Genomic DNA, 16,015 nt, shown 5'->3' with positions numbered 1-16,015 from the left:
GAGGAACAAGTTTGGTGGAAAATCACAGTTCAACCTTGGACCTGTTAAGTTTGAGCTGCCTATAAGACATCCAGTTGGAGATGTCAAGCAGGCAGTTGGATATACAAGTCTCAGTTTCAGGGGAAGGAGAAAATGTCATTCAGTAAATATATGCTATTCAAAAACTATAAACCTGAATAAGATTACCCAGGAGAGAATATAACTAGAGAAGTCATCAAGGGATTGGGCCTTAAGTCATTCTAAGATTTTAAGGTAAAGCCCCTGTTCATACCTACAAGTGGAATTAAGTAATACTGCCACGTGGTCTTCCAAAATGACCACTAAAATACATTGCCACTAGTAGTATACGAGATTTCCTTATTCCACGTCTCCAACAATTGGTCTGTAATTTTTTAAACAGCTTTATTGAAGTTTAATTGACATGCAGTGTATTGCACCTACTTGAAATATACTGTTTGATGTTTTGACAAGTGTGCACTCATGAAAATCTGCATTATCAAGATAGTTGTCCTACCCACCACCCTGAAAAATTCTCTCATGGCCTTTGGAAAGGCCTTCATTCCATTCTTTCCTGCCCTGCGTTTCCCACTTTGAAGGCTCCTGCTTTAACACACAGCACCATCTTGACAGGAAGCCCTGGTTTAAGCCCAGGAAATTCTTATAGAAGTAGCTTGGCATCCATCTTCAAACTGACTTTTAGAGAAGCTGGGCAAGGTTCTTTTTTTTTTTTTTTTTTTTTTTTTTTTTTTTTTTTTTTTTTACATTTTATTTTTGAGAGAGAGAGCAAGCACAAGTGGGGCAGGGACAGAGAGGAAGACACAGAATCTGAAGCAGGCTCCAGACTCTGGGCTGTCAGCCCGGAGCCTGATGCAGGGCTCGAACCCACAAACCATGAGATCATGACTTGAGCCAAAGTTGGATGCTTAACCGACTGAGCCACCCCGGTACCCCTGGATGAGGTTCCTTCTAACTCATTTGTAAAGCAAACTGGGCCAGCTCTGTTAGCTTTAGGTTAGTGTTGCCTGTCTTTTCTGTTGCTGTGGCTTTCAGGCAGGGTTTAGGATGAAACAACAAAGTGTCATCAAATAAGTATGCTCAAAGAAAAAAGTTTGTTTTTCTAAGTCAGATTGTTAACAAGAAAATTGGAATTTATGTCACAGTGGCCTTGTTCTTGACTATTTTCAATGGAAGATGTATCTAATTAAACCTAATGATAGTTACTTTAGCTGTAACTGGAACTTAGACTTTCTCGTTTTATGGAATTATATGTTTCAGCTGAGTCAACTAAGGTACGAGTGTTTCCATTAAGTTTTATTATTAAGTTAACTCGGTATTCCCACAGTGAATTGAAAACATTTATTGATAAAGTTGGGGTAGTCCAGTCAGTCAGCCTTATATACTTCTCGTAGTGGTTATATAATGTAGCAGTTTTTCAAATACAAAATAAATTCTTGGCTATAAAAGTAACACATTTAGGAACTACCTGATTTAAACTTAGTACACAAATAATTTTTTCTATCTTTTTTTCCCCCTATTGTGTAGTGAATAAAGAAGAGTAATAATAGTTCTCGTATAGATGTTGCCAGTCTGGGTTTAAGACAGAGAAGGTCTGAACATAGGTTAAAGTAAATGTAGGTCGAAGTTTATTGGAGAGACTGTGGTTCCTTTATCAGTTCTCCAAGTAGAGATCTTGATCATAGATTTTGTTAAATGTGAGGTAGTATGTAAAATGAATGATATGTCCTGATTAAAAATGATATTGGTGTTACCAGTGAATATCACATTGGAAGGGACATCCTGGAAATGCAGCTTTTGGTGTTTTTGTCCTATAAATAACAGAAACAAGTTAAAAGAATTATGAAGGTAAATTCAATTCCTGCTTTAGAAAAAAATACCACAGTTTCTAAGTTAGGTGAAAAGGCTAGCTTAAATTTTAACTAAATCTCATATATATTTGTAAATTTTCTAGTTAAAGTAATTATCGCAGTAGGGCTAATAATAGCTTTAGTATGAATAGAAATCCTTCACGGGAGAGTTAATATCTGTGTTTTTCATAAAACTTGCCATCATTCCTTCATGTGACCACTAACTGAATTTGTGACACTATCTAAATTAAAGATGTGACCTCGGGTTATCTGTTTTCAGTTATACAAGATGCAGTGTAAACATTTTCAACTCCAGATTTAATCATTTTTTTTCTTTCTTATTCCCTCCTTCCCTAGTAATCAAAGCAAAGAAGCCTTCATTGACTGGGCAAGATATGATGATTCACAGGATCACTTTTGTGAACTTGATGGTAATAAAATAAACTATTGTAATTAAATTCTGTTCACTCTAATCCTTTTATAAGAACTTGAAGTCAATGAAAATATACTCAGAATTAGAACTTGAACACACTGGATGTTGCTGTGTGGATCTTACTATTGTTCATAATGGCATTTATTGAGCTTACGTTCCAGACCCTGTGCTAAGTGCTTGAAGTGCGTTATTTCTCATCTTTGCAGTTACTTTATTTTTAATTTTTTTTCATGTTTATTTTTGAGAGAGAGAGAGAGAGAGAGAGAGCAAGTGGGGGAGGGGCAGAGAGGGAGGGAGACACAGAATCCGAAGCAGGCTCCAGGCTCCCAGTTGTCAGCATAGAACCTGATGTGGGGCTCAGAGTCATGAGCTGTGAGATCATGACCTGAACCAAAGTCAATGCATATCCGACTGAGCCACCGAGGGGCCCCTTTGCAGTTACTTTAATAAGTATCTGTTATTTCATATCCAAGGAAATGGAGTCTCAAAAAGACTGGCTTAGCCAGGATCACACAGTAGCAAGAGGCTGAGATGGGATTCGATCCCAGATCTGAATCCCATATTTTCTTCATGACATACCATCTCCTGTGGACCTCTGTTTCAAGCCACTTAGTTTAGGTCTGTGAACATATAAACATGTTCACAATGGAATTTTCTGGACGTCTCAACAAACTAACATAAAGATGCCCTGCAGTATTGGGGAGGACTCTAATTTGACTTCCCCATAGCCCTCTTGCCAAGAGTCTGCAGAATGGTACGAAGAGAGGGCACTATTTACCAATAACTACCATGACTCCTATGGCAGAAGGGAATTGGAGTGACTCAGAATTTTTCCTGAGGAGAATATTTCCAAGAGTTTTGTGCTGAGTAGGCTTAAATCATTCATTTGGCCTCTCTTCACTTTTTGCCTTTACATTGTGGGTAGTGGAAAAGAATTTGGGATAAAGCCTGCCCATTTGGAGATAGCAGAAGTTCCTCTGAATTCTTAAAGCATATAGAGTGGTCATACTGCTTTCTAGAGGTTTTTGGAAGATTCCTCTGTAGAACTGTGCTGTGAATCCAGTCTGTGATGGAGTAAGTCACAGTGAGCTGCTCCAGTAGTACGGGAAATTGAGACAAAGCCAGGAGGTGGAACGTTCTCACCATGGTTTATATGGTTTCAGCAAGGACATTTTTAAGAGATCTGAAAAAAGTGTCTTCGGGTATCATAACTCCTGTTACGATATTTAGAATGGCCAAAGGTTTCGTCGAAGCAAGCCGCTGTACCTAGGTTAAGAATTAACATCACTGCTTACTCTTTCATTTGCTCTTGGGTCATCATTCTAATTACATTTAATGTTCAACACTCACGGTCACTTCCTGCCAACTTATTTTACCTGTTCGTTATTAAAATAAAAAATTTTCAGTAGTGCTTAGTTGACAGGTTTTTTACATTAAAAATCATTTCTGTGAATATTTCTCTCAGTAAATGATATCAATATATATTTCTCTTATAGGTATTTAGTAAACAATACTACTCATTGGCAGGGATCACCTGATATGATTAAATTGACGTACTCAATTACCTCATCAATATAAATAGTATTAACTAATTTTTTGACATTAGCTTCTTGTATTGTAAAAATGGAAGAAGTGTCCTAAAAGAATTGACATCGAATCATCCCTTAAGATTTTTAGGATGGCATAATTAAAATAATTAGTGGTGTTTATATTTTGTGTAGTCCTTAAACACATGAACCGTTCTGCTAGTTGGATTACCACTGCTCTTCCGGGTAGTAATGTTCGTGTGTCTCCCAGTGATTTATACGTACAATTTTTAGTAAAAGGTGAAAGATTTATACGATCTGAAGAGAAACCAGAGTATTATATGTACAATTTTTAAAAGCCCATCAGAGGAGCTTTAGAGTCACTGTTGAGTAATTTCAGTTATCTAAACTCACTGGATCAAAACAACAAATCTGAAGAATAGTCACCCCCATTTACTGGAATGTGTTTATACTAAGCCTGTGTGCTCGGCTGCTTTGTTGTTGTTCTGTGTTTGGAAAGGAAGATGATCTTCATAGATCAAACGGTAGGTTTTTAAATAATTTAGCAGGTCAAGGTAAGCTGCTTTCCCTGCTCATTTTGTCATCGTCGTTGCTGTCTTTATGCATGGCTGGCTGCTGCTTTTGCTTCAGGTTTCTGCTCACATGTCACCTCATCAGAGAAGCCTGCTGTCACCTCCCTGTATGAAATGGTAACCACTGCCCCTCTCTGTCTGCACTGCTGCCTGCTCTCAGACCACTGAGAACTACCTGAGCGTGCGTGGTGGGTTGTTTAGGTTATCTGCTTGTTGTCTGCCTTCTCCAGCTACAGTGAGAGCTCCTCTGGTCCACTACCACACTCGTGCCCAGAACCGTGCCTGGACGTGGCATATGCCACCCTAGTGCCTAGAACAGTGCCTGGATGTGATACATGCCACCCTAGTTGTTTATGTGGTATATGCCACCCTCGTGCCCAGAACAGTGCCTGGACGTGATATATGCTCAATATACATTTGCTGCATGACATTGTTGGTTCAGATATAACTGAAATAGTGTGATTTTTACTTTTATTTTCTCCATTATAACATTAATTTAAACATAACGTAAATTTAAAATGTTTAAAACAGTAGTTTGTGAATCTGGCTGTGTATCAACATTACTTGGGGACTTTGTGAACCGTAGGTTCTCCTCAACTGAGTATACTTTAACAGTGCATTACTAGCAATCTGGGATCAAGCTGGTGACGGAGGATTGTAAGCTCAATCCTGAGTATACAACAGGATTTTTTATCCGTGTCCATATGCAGAAAGCCTGTGCACTAAGTTGGGGTACCAGCACTGGTGTGTTTGTAGGGGGAATGCAACCTATGTATGCTGCCCCCCACCACCCATCTAGATGTCACAAAGTTCTTGCCGGTATGGGTCAGGGGTGGACAAACGTTTTCTTCTGTAAATGGACAGATGGTAAGTACTTTAGACTTTATGGACCATACGGCTTCTATTACAGCTACTCAGCTCTGCCATAATAGTGTGAGACAGCAAATGAATATGGCTTGTGTTCCCATAAAACTTTCCTTACAAAAAGTACACACTAGACTAGATGTGCCCTTTGGGTTGTAGTTTGCCAACCCCATTCTGTAGGTTAATAAGACCCACTTTTTCATCATTTGAAAAAGTAATACAATTTTTAAAACCACTTTTGATTTAATTTAAGGGAACATACATTAAGAACGTTGAGGTGCAAGTTTTAAACGTTGATATAATTGACTTTTGTGATTTGTCACTGCCTTAGCTTACATTTTTTTTTTAAGTTTATTTTTCAGAGAGAGAGAGAGAGGGTGCATGAGCAGGGGAGGGCCAGAGAGAGGGGAGAGAGAGAAGCCCAAGCAGGTTCTGCACTGTCAGCCCAGAGCCTGACACAGAGCTCCATCTCCCAAACCGTGAGATCATGACCTGAGCCAAAATCAAGAGCCAGACACTCAACTGACGGAGCCACACAGGCGCCCAAAATTACAGCTTAAATCCTTGTACTTTAATATCTGAATCTGTTTGTTTTTCCTTATTGGTTGGTTAGTTGCTTTTGTTGGGTGAAGGGGTTGATAGCAGTCCATTGTGTGCATTTGTAGGTGAGCCTACAAATGTGTAGGCTTACATGCACACACATTCTTTATACCTGTGTATATACGTATAGATCCATGCATATAGGTGTTTATGATATGTTTAATATTGTAAAGCTTATGTAAAATCAGTTTTGCAAATGAGTTTAATTGTGAACAACTCAAAGAAATTAAAAATCTGTAACAGAAGCTAGTGAATTGTAAAACTTTTGTTTGAACTTTCCTATAAAAGTCACACTTTGATTCACTTCATAATTTGAATCTTTTTGTAATGAAGATTTTTTAAATTATTGTTTTTAAATCTTGAATCAATCCATGTCCATGGGCAGTTTCTGTTCATCCATCTGTAAATTACCTATTTTCTCTATCTTAGCTTGTATAGCGGAATGTCTATATAATGTTAGGGCTAGAAATAGAGACAGTATTCTTCATGTTTCTGTTGTCTGTAAGTTAGATATAACTCATTTAGTAATGACAAGTTGTAATTATCTTTGTATTCTTCCTACTTCCTTACAAAAGCCAAGTAGTTCTTGGAAGGTGTACATCAGGATTCCATTTTACTCTTAATGGTGATGGGTAATCTCTGTCTGTGGTCAGTGAATATTGTTAGGTAATGAAAAGAAGAGGGGCCGTATTTTAATGACTGTGTTTGGCCACTGTTTTAAGTCAGTGCCTGTATACCATTGATTTGATCTCATGACACCAAAAGGGAGGAAACATACAACTAAAGGAATACATCTGGGCCAACATATATAGCGCTCCAGCTTACATGCATTATGAATCATACATTTGGGAAGCGTGGTCAGTATAATTTTTCTATTTCTAGTACAATATATATTTAGTAAAATAAAAAAATGGTTGCAAGCATGTGTGTAGGTGGGTGTATGCATAGGGAAGAAATAAAATACTAGAACAAGTTATATTCTGTTTGGTCATTTCGATCCTGGGTGGTTAAAACTTAAGAATAACGAATGCCTCTAAGAAGGGGAGGTGCATTCCATTACTGAAGAGAGTATCGAGTATCGGAAGGAAAGGGAGGAGTTGTTTTTTCCTCTCTCTCAAGTGTAAGTTACCCTGGGTCAAGTATAGTCACAAGTGTGCTAACCATTCTACCATTTACATTGGAGATTACCTGAAAAGCTGGCCTTTCTCTAACCTTTGGGTGGTTCTGCTTGTGTTATAATGTGAAATTTCAGATAACTGGTGACATAGAGGTGGTTTTTATAACTTGTTTCTTGTTCAGATGAGCGATCCCCAGCTGCTCAGTATGTCGACCTGTTGCTGAACCCAGAGCGTTACACTGGCTACAAAGGGTCCTCTGCATGGAGAGTGTGGAACAGCATCTACGAAGAAAACTGTTTCAAGTAACTGGAGGGAAAACGGCTAAAGGGAGGATGGAGTAAGGGGGGTATGGTTCTGCAGGGAAAATATTACATACAAAAATCAAACCATTTTATGACTGAGTTTCACACTTGCTTTTTCAGGCCTCGATCTGTTTATCGTCCCTTAAATCCTCTGGCGCCTAGCCGAGGTGGGTGTTTCATACATTTTCATGCTTTCAGAGATGATTTACAAAATGTCTTTGTAACTAAACAAACTTTGAGTAAATTTTCAACTGTTTTATGTTTTTCTTAATTTGAATGATCGGAAGTATAAGATTAATTCGTGGGGTGCCTGGGTGGCTCAGTCGACTAAGCATCCAGCTCTTGATCTCAGCTCAGGTCATGATCTCACAGTTTGTGGGATTGAGCCCCACATCGGGCTCCTCACTGACAGTGCGGAGCCTGCTTGGTTCCCCTGTCTCCCTCCCTGTCTCTGCTCCTCCCCCGCCCCTTTCTCTCTCTCTCTCTCTCAAAATGAATAAACATTTGGAAAAAAGTATAAGATTAGTTCATAATGGAGTCTCAAGGTTTCTATATGTTTTATTTAATTACTGACATTTATTGAGTGCCTGATACTCCCTAACCTAGGAGTTCTAGGTGAAATAAATCAGAATATATGAGTAATGCTTATATATCAGAGGTTTCCTGGGGAACTATTAAGAATCTGGATTTCCAGGCCCTATCCTCTACCAACTTAAGTCAGAATCTTTGGGATTAGCCCCAGGTATTGTTTTGTTTTAATTGTCCAGGTGATTCCAATATGCAGGCAAGTTTGAGAACCAGTGGCTTATAACGTGCTTCTCAGACTTCAGGTGTGCTTACCAAGTACCTAAGGGCCTTGTTGAAATACAGGCTCTGATTCTGTAGGTCTTGGGTAAGGCCCAAGATTCTAACAAGCTCCCAGGTGATGCCTAGGGTTCTTGCTGATCCATGTAGCACATTTGAGTCCTAAGGATGTAGAGGAGTCAGAAAGTTAGGTTGCCTGCAGCTTTACTCTAGACCTGCTGTGTCCAGGCTTTACCACTTGACACGCTGGGCTGTATCGAGGACGTGAAATATGGCTAGTGTAAAACCAAGTTTGACATTTTACTTAATTTGTTTAAATTTTAAAATGGAAGCAGTGTAAAATACTTCTACCATGGAACAACTTTATTCTTTCGATAGGACTGCTTTAACTCTTGCCTCACATCATGTACAGTTGTTGTAGTACATGTATACTTTTTACTTTTTAAAACATGGGTATTCGAAAAACCTTTAGTAGAAATTTTTATTAGAAAAAACTTTACGCATGTGGCTAGTGTTGTATTTCTGTGGGACAGCATTGTTGTAGACAGTTGGAGGTTAATCAACGTGAAACTACCTGGGCACATCGTCAGTCGGCTCTCAACAAGGAGCCAAACTCTGTTAGCAACTCTGTAATTGACTTGCGCTTTTGATGTTTTCTTCAGGCCAGGATTGATTTTAAGAACTTGAATTTCCCTGGTGTAGATTTGTATCTTTAAGGCATCTTTAAAGGTTGACTGAATGGACTGCTTTTAGCTACTCTTTTACAATGTAGCAAATGTTCTTTGCTTAGGGGAGAAGGGAATTGGATCATGAAAAGGGTGTGCATGGTTTCTCATCCTTTGTCTGTTTTGCTACTTTGACCTTATAATTTATTATTATAAACGTGGAAACACAAAAGTTATATAAAGTAAAAAGAGAAGGCTCCCCCCACACCCACCCTGGTCCACACACTCTGTTCCATAGTGGAGATCTTGAAAGGCATTCTTCAGACCTTTATTATGATTAGTTTTTTGTTTGTTTTTTAGGATTGGAGTTCAAACATTAAAAATTGAGGTATAATTGACATACAACATTATATTAGTTTAAGGTGTAGAACACAATGTTTACATATTGGTATATATTGCAAAATGATCACCATAGTAAGTCTAGTTAATATCTGTGACCATATGTAGTTACAGAATCTTTATTCTTGTGATGAAAACTTTTAAAATCTACATCCTTACCAACTTTCAAATATGCAATACAGTGCTGTTAACTGTAATTGACAAGCTGTTCATTACATCTCCAGGACTTATTTATTTCATACCTGGAAGGTCGGTACCTTTTGACCACCTTCACCCATTTTGTCCACTCCCTACACCCTACCTCTGACAGCCACCCATCTGCTCTCTGGATCTGTAAGCTTGGGGAGTTTCGTTCTGTTTTGTTTTGAGATTCCACATTTAAGAGAGATCATACGTTATCTGTCCTCTGACTTCTTTCTTTCACTCAGAGTAATATCCTTAGAGTCCATCCATGTTGTCACCAGTGACAGGGTTTCCTTTCCTTTATGGCTGAGTAATATGATCACTTCTTTTTTTTTTTTTTTTTTTTTTAACATTTATTTATTTTGAGGGCGGGGGAGGGAGAGGCAGAGAGGAAGAGAGAGAATCCCAAGAAGGCTCCCCTGCTTAGCACAGAGCCTGACATGGGGCTCAATCTCACAAACCGGGAGATAATGACCTGAGCCGAAGTCAAGAGTCGGACGCTTAACCGACTGAGCCTCCCAGGCGCCCTCGATCACTGGCTTTTAAAGTAGAAAATATAGTTAATTTAATAAAACCATCACATCCCAAGAAATACTTCATGTCCATATTATGATAAATTAGAGGCGTGAGACCACTGGAAAGATGAGAGGAAGGAGAGCACCACGTAGGAAAAGATGGGAGGCAGAGAAAGGGGGGAAAAACAGCCAAGAAAGAGGGGAGACAAGGGACCGGGGCGGGGGGGGGGGGGGGTCCCCAGCCACCAGGTGAGGGATCCATGCAGTAATTCAGTAGCTCTGGCCAATGCTCTTTGAACACCATCTCTGCTGAAACTGCTGATGTCGATTCACAGCTCCTCAACCTCCTCAACCGTCTCCACCATGCTGCTTGCTGTTCCCCAGCCAGACAGCTAGGCATGTACAACTGGCTTTCCAACAGTTTCCACAGCAGAACCTTTCTTTCTGAAAATGAAACCTTGTATCGGAATGCCACATACAGAGCTGACAAAGGCAGAGCTGCTGTGGATCCCTAGAGCCCAACCTTCTAGTGCTTCTCCATGTCTGGGGAGCTCTGCAGCACCTGCAGTGAGGCTTTTGCGGATGACAGTTTGGGCGGTACTTTTATTAAGGTGTGTCCGTGCTGAGGAGCAGTACCTGGAAAGAGAGAAGTATCCGGCATGGAAACAGCAATGTTCAGAGCGGGTTGTGCACATAGGATGAAGGAAGCAGCTGGGTCTCTTTGTTAATTATTGAAACTAGTGATCTTCAGGAGTATTTTCAGAGGCTTTTAAAACATTTTTTAATTTATTTTTGAGCGACAAGAGTGTGAGCAGGGGAGGGGCAGAGAGAGAGAGACACACACAAAATCAAAGCAGGCTCCAGGCTCAGCTGTCAGCACAGAGCCCGATGCGGGGCTTGAACCCACTAACCGGGAGATCATGACCTGAGTTGAAGTTGGATGCTTAACTGACTGAGCCACCCAGGCACCCCCAGAGGCTTTCTGATATTTATTGTATAAAACATCTGTGAAAATCTTGTACATTTTGGCCTCCATTCTTACCAAGAAGTCTCATTTGGAAGATCACTATACACCGACCAAGGTTCATAGTGTAATTAATAATTTAACACAGTAAGTTTTAATCTGATGTTAATTAAATAGGTTTAAAATCTGAACTATGGAAGACAGTTTCTAAAATCCTGTTTATTATTTTCTCTTTTAGGAGAAGATGATGGTGAGTTAAAACTGTTCTATTTGGGTTTGCCTCAAGTGTAGAGAAAATGTTTTTAGTGAACAAAATTTGATTTTTCCCTCTATTCAAAAGAAAATGTTTATCCTATTTTTCCAGAAATAGCCACCAATGAATGGTGACAAAAATAAATGTTTTATAATGTATATTTACCCTATGTTTGAAAGATGTATAAATTCCATCTTAAATATTGAGTGTAGAAACCAGGATTACATTACAAGTTCCCCACTTTCCGGTTATTAAAATCTGCTTGAATATGTTCTGTAGAAATGGAGACAAGATAGTTTTACCAGATAGTTTGTCTTGTGCCTTTATTTTCTTATTGTCTTTGTAATTTGTAACCTCTGTTACAGTAATAAGTAATCTGATGAATAGTAATTTACCACCAATTGATTACTCCAGGTTACCAAATGAATATCAGTCATAAATTGCCCCCAGACAATCAAAATAGTTATTTCAAGTGGATGTTTACTTTTCTGTGCTCAAGGCAGTGATGAGCATTGTGCAAGATAGAAAGATGTGTAAAAGATGATGCCTTGCCCTACAGATGCTGACAGTATGTAGCAGGAATGACCAGCACTGCTCATAAATAATGGCAAAGAAGTGCTGCACATACATAATAAAACAGTAAGTGAGCTAGCTCTTTAGAGGTGGGACAGATCCTGTCCCACTGATCTGGAGGCTTAGTGGAGGAAGTGGCATTTGAGATGAGTGTTGAGTAATGGGACAGGTTTAGGCTGATAGAAATTGGATCCTGTGTGCTATTAGGAGGAAATAGCATGGACCAAGGAGTTCAGAAGAGAAGAATCAAGCGTGTTTGGGGAGACCGTGTTAGCAGTAGGGAACGCTTCATACAGTAGTAGTTTAAGTTGGGGGAGAGGAGCAGAGGCCACATTCTTGAGGATTGGGGAGCTCAACTTTTCCTGATAGCGTTTGGGGTTTCTTGAGTAAACAAGTGAGATTATGACGAATGGTCCTTAGGCAGAGTATGTGGAATAAGTTCATCTGTGGGAAGATGTTTGTGTAGTTTTGCAAAGTATGAAGACTCTCAGGAGACAAAGTTATTCCCCACTATCTAATTTATCCCCTAGACTCCTTGCTCAGCTCATCTATGTGTTGAGTTTTTCTTCTGCTTTGCTTTTCTCAGGTAGAATAAAGATAGGTAAGTCACAAAGTCTATTTTGATGAACTAGATTGATGTTTATTGGCTGCCATTTTTTTTTTTTTCTAGTCAGAACAGCATTGGTCTAGAAATAGCTCTTCTAGCATTAGTACACGGGTAAGTCAGGTCCTTCCATACTTCAGGCATTGATGTTTCTGAAAATTTTTTTTTTTAATTAAGGGATTTTAAAATTACCTCTTGCAATTTAGGAGTTCTAGATAATTGAGGAAATGTATCTAGCTTTACTGCTCAGGAAAACATGGAATAATTACTAATTTGATTTTTGGATTATAATTCACTGATTTTTTCTAGAAATTTTAAGGCATTATATGGCTGTTATGAAAAGCAAATTTAAGATTGTTAAACTCTTTCACCACCATACTTAGGGATGTTTAAGCCTTCTAATGAATAATATTACATAATATTTTGACTGAAAAATTTCTTAAAAATTTTGCTTAGTCAAGTATCATTTATAAGAAAAATTTCCCAAAGTTACTTAAAGTACTTTGGGGCTTTATTTTCTAGAACCATATGCCTATTTTTCTACTTCACATGAAGCAGTGGCCATTTCTAGAGGTGTTCCTTAATCTGTCGTAGGAAATACTTTATGTGCTTAATTTATTCTGATTTGTAGATGACTGTTTAAAATATTTTAACCCAATTCTGTGTGTATCTTTTTTTTTTTTTAAAGGAGAATCGTTCTACACGTGGCTAGAAGGTAAACTTACACATCTGCATTTTAAATTTATTAGTCTCCTATAAAAATGTATGATTGATTGAATATATTTTTGTAAGTTCAGGATTCATTACCTAGACAACTAATTTTTACAGTGTTGAAAGAAAATAACATATTGTAGGTTGTTGTATTTTAGGATATAATTATTTGAAGAATTTGAGGTTATTGGTCAGCCAAAAATAATCAGCATTAGGGAGATATACACGGCATATACTGTCCTCGGGTTTTCATAACTGGCTCTTCAGTATTATTTTCATTCTGTTTGAACCACTCATCCAGACTGCTTTCCTAGTAACCATTTTGCAAATTTGCTTTGTAGGTAGAGACCTTCTTGTTGGAAGGAAGTACTTGTTATATATATGAAAATGAGGGAAGGTACATTTGATTTCAGAAGATTATACAACGTTTACACATGTTAAGATAGTCTAAACTTGTTTAATTAAAGGATAAAGCAATATAGCTCCCAGTAGATACTTTGCACTCTTACATTTTTTGGTGTTGAAAATATAAATACTAGTAATGGAAAACTGAAGCATTCTAGGATTTTAACAACTTCAGTTAAAAACTGGATATATGAGGGGCGCCTGGGTGGCTCAGTCGGTTAAGCATCCGGCTTAGGCTCAAGTCATGATCTCAGGGCTCGTGAGTTTGAGCCCTGCGTCGGGCTCTGTGGTGACCGCTCAGAGCCTGGAGCCTATTTCAGATTCTGTGTCGCCCTCTCTCTCTGACCCTCCTCCGTTTATGCTCTGTCTCTCTCTGTCTCAAAAATAAATAAACATTAAAAAAAAAAAACTGGGTATATGCTTTTTAAAAATTTACCAAGTTGTCATTAATTTATGAAAGCAAAAGTTAAAATGTGTCGGTGAAAGATAAGCAAGTTGAATGATACAGGAAATCATAACCGTATAGGAACTCTGCAGAGTTAAACTAAGTACTTTATTTTATGTTTGCTAATTGGTGATGTTACCTTGTGAACATGATTTCTCTTTTTTATTTTTATTTATTTTTAATTTTTTTTTTTTTTTTTTTTTGATAGAGAGTGCAAGCAGGGGAGGGGCAGAGAGAGAGGGAGACAGAAGATCAGAAGTAGGCCCTGTGCTGGCAGCAGACAGCCCGATGTGGGGCTTGAACTCAGAAACCGCGAGATCATGACTTGAGCCAAAGTCAGACATGCAACCAGCTGAGCCACTCAGGAGCCCCCTGATTTCTCTTTTTTAATGTAGTGTGTACCTTTGTTGGCCATTATTAAGGTGAACATTATTGATGTGCCAGTACTACTAGGAATTATATTGATAAATGGCCTATGTGGAAGAAAATTCTTAATTTTATTTCATTAGCTGTATTCTAAAGATACAAATTGTGAAGAGTAGTATTTAGGTTGAGAGAGGTGGTAAGGGACTCTGAATATTGATAATGGAGGATGAGAATGAAATTTACGGGCAGTATTGAATTTTCTAGGGTATTCTTTATTAACCACTTTTCTAGTGTCCTACTGATGGGAGTCCCTGAATACTGATACGTGGTTTCAGAGAACACTCCTATATATAGGCAACTGATTGAACTTTTCTGAGATCTAGTTCCCTCATCTGGGACATGAGATTAACAATGGCCATCCAGTTCACCTACACTGTACGTGTAGATGATGCCTGTAAAAATGCCTTTGAAAATCACTAAACAATGTGCAAATATCAAATAATACTGTTACAGTAAATCTAGCCCTTTTGTGAGAGAAAAAATTACATATCCGTGTCCTGTAATGCACTTGTTGAAAATGAATCTGGGTGAAATTAAATCCAAAAGAAAGAGAACCATTGTCTAAATTGGATAGTTGAATTTGCTCTGTATTTTTAGAGATAGAAATTGGTAAATTTTGCCTTTGTAAATCAGCTTCTGTAGATGGTACTTAACATGACTGTGATGGCTTCGTCATGCCTGCCAGCAGACTGCAGGCAGGGAAGAGCTGGCCAGCAATTTCCCACAAGGTGTGCTGTGTGTTTTATTGGTACACTCAGTTGGCACATCTTCTGTTATTAACCATTTTGCTTAAAGTTACCTTATTTTCACAGTTTATGGAAAGACATTTCTACTCCTTCTCACTCCTCACCTGTCCCCATTCCAAGTAAAGGGTTTTGAGGGCTTTGCAAATTAGAATTGTCTCCCAGTCTGTGTTCTTATTTTTAGGCATATGAATTTTCACAAGCCGTGCTTTGCCTGTTTTCCCTTCTCTGGTCTTTAGACACTTTACTGGCTGTAAACACTGCTTACAGAGGTGCGTTAGAAGGAAAAGAAAGTGAACTATACATCTGATCATTTTGCTACTTGGTAACAGATTTGATGAAAAGTTTTACTAGAGGAAAAGTTAGTTCATTAAACTTGTTCATGATGTTTATATCCCTTGCTACCATGAGCGTTCAAACTGGGCCATATACTTGTAGGAAGAGGCTGCAAAAAAGAACTTAATTTCTACTTTTTGGTCTCCATCCATGACAATGGGAATATTCTAGCAAGAATTCTAAATTAGGGAATGAGATCTCAAAAGAATTATATTTTCCTGTTAAAAGCTACTTGCTTCACAGCTATATAGGGTAGAACATCAGGTAAATTGAAGATCTAAAACATCTTGGGGAAAATGCAAGGCCAGCCGCATACGTACTCTTATATTTAAAACATCCCACAGCTTACAAGTGCGGTTTTTTTCTTAGTTCCTTCCCACTGTTGAAGTTCATTTTTCCTTCACGGGGAGAGTTTACAAAAAACAAAAAAAAACAAAAAAAACAAGAAGCAAAAATGACAAAAACAAAAAATCTGTTGGATGGTAAGAGAAGGAAAAAGCCAAATGTTCTGCATTCAGTGGATTCTTAAAATCTAGGTTTTTGCATTTTTATCTATTCGAAAAATTTTCTATGAAGAATATTTTCTAGAATTTTTTTCTTTTTTTGTGGTTAAATATACATAACAAAATTTACCATTTAAATATGCGTAACATAAACTTTGCCATCTTAATTATTTTAAGTTTAGTTT

The 16,015-nt window shown here is 38.2% G+C and overlaps 1 protein-coding gene across 6 annotated transcripts in view; it reads left to right on the top strand.

The window, feature by feature from the left end:
- Positions 1 to 16,015, top strand: part of ERO1B (endoplasmic reticulum oxidoreductase 1 beta) — a 76,806-nt gene that overhangs the window by 30,525 nt on the left and 30,266 nt on the right. For 4 of the 6 annotated variants that reach the window (XM_058696223.1, XM_058696227.1, XM_058696225.1 and 1 more), the window contains 5 exons: positions 2,223 to 2,296; positions 7,181 to 7,301; positions 7,422 to 7,468; positions 11,070 to 11,081; positions 12,950 to 12,976. In XM_058696223.1, coding sequence (XP_058552206.1) covers positions 2,223 to 2,296; positions 7,181 to 7,301; positions 7,422 to 7,468; positions 11,070 to 11,081; positions 12,950 to 12,976 — 281 coding nt within the window. The remainder of the gene's footprint in view (positions 1 to 2,222; positions 2,297 to 7,180; positions 7,302 to 7,421; positions 7,469 to 11,069; positions 11,082 to 12,949; positions 12,977 to 16,015) is intronic. The other 2 variants (XM_058696226.1, XM_058696224.1) reach the window with 1 other exon arrangement.

Source organism: Neofelis nebulosa, chromosome 13 (assembly GCF_028018385.1).
Source record: "Neofelis nebulosa isolate mNeoNeb1 chromosome 13, mNeoNeb1.pri, whole genome shotgun sequence".
NCBI lineage: Eukaryota > Metazoa > Chordata > Mammalia > Carnivora > Felidae > Neofelis > Neofelis nebulosa.
The sequence above is the reverse complement of the archived record's forward strand: the minus strand, read 5'-3'. Positions and strand labels throughout refer to the sequence as shown.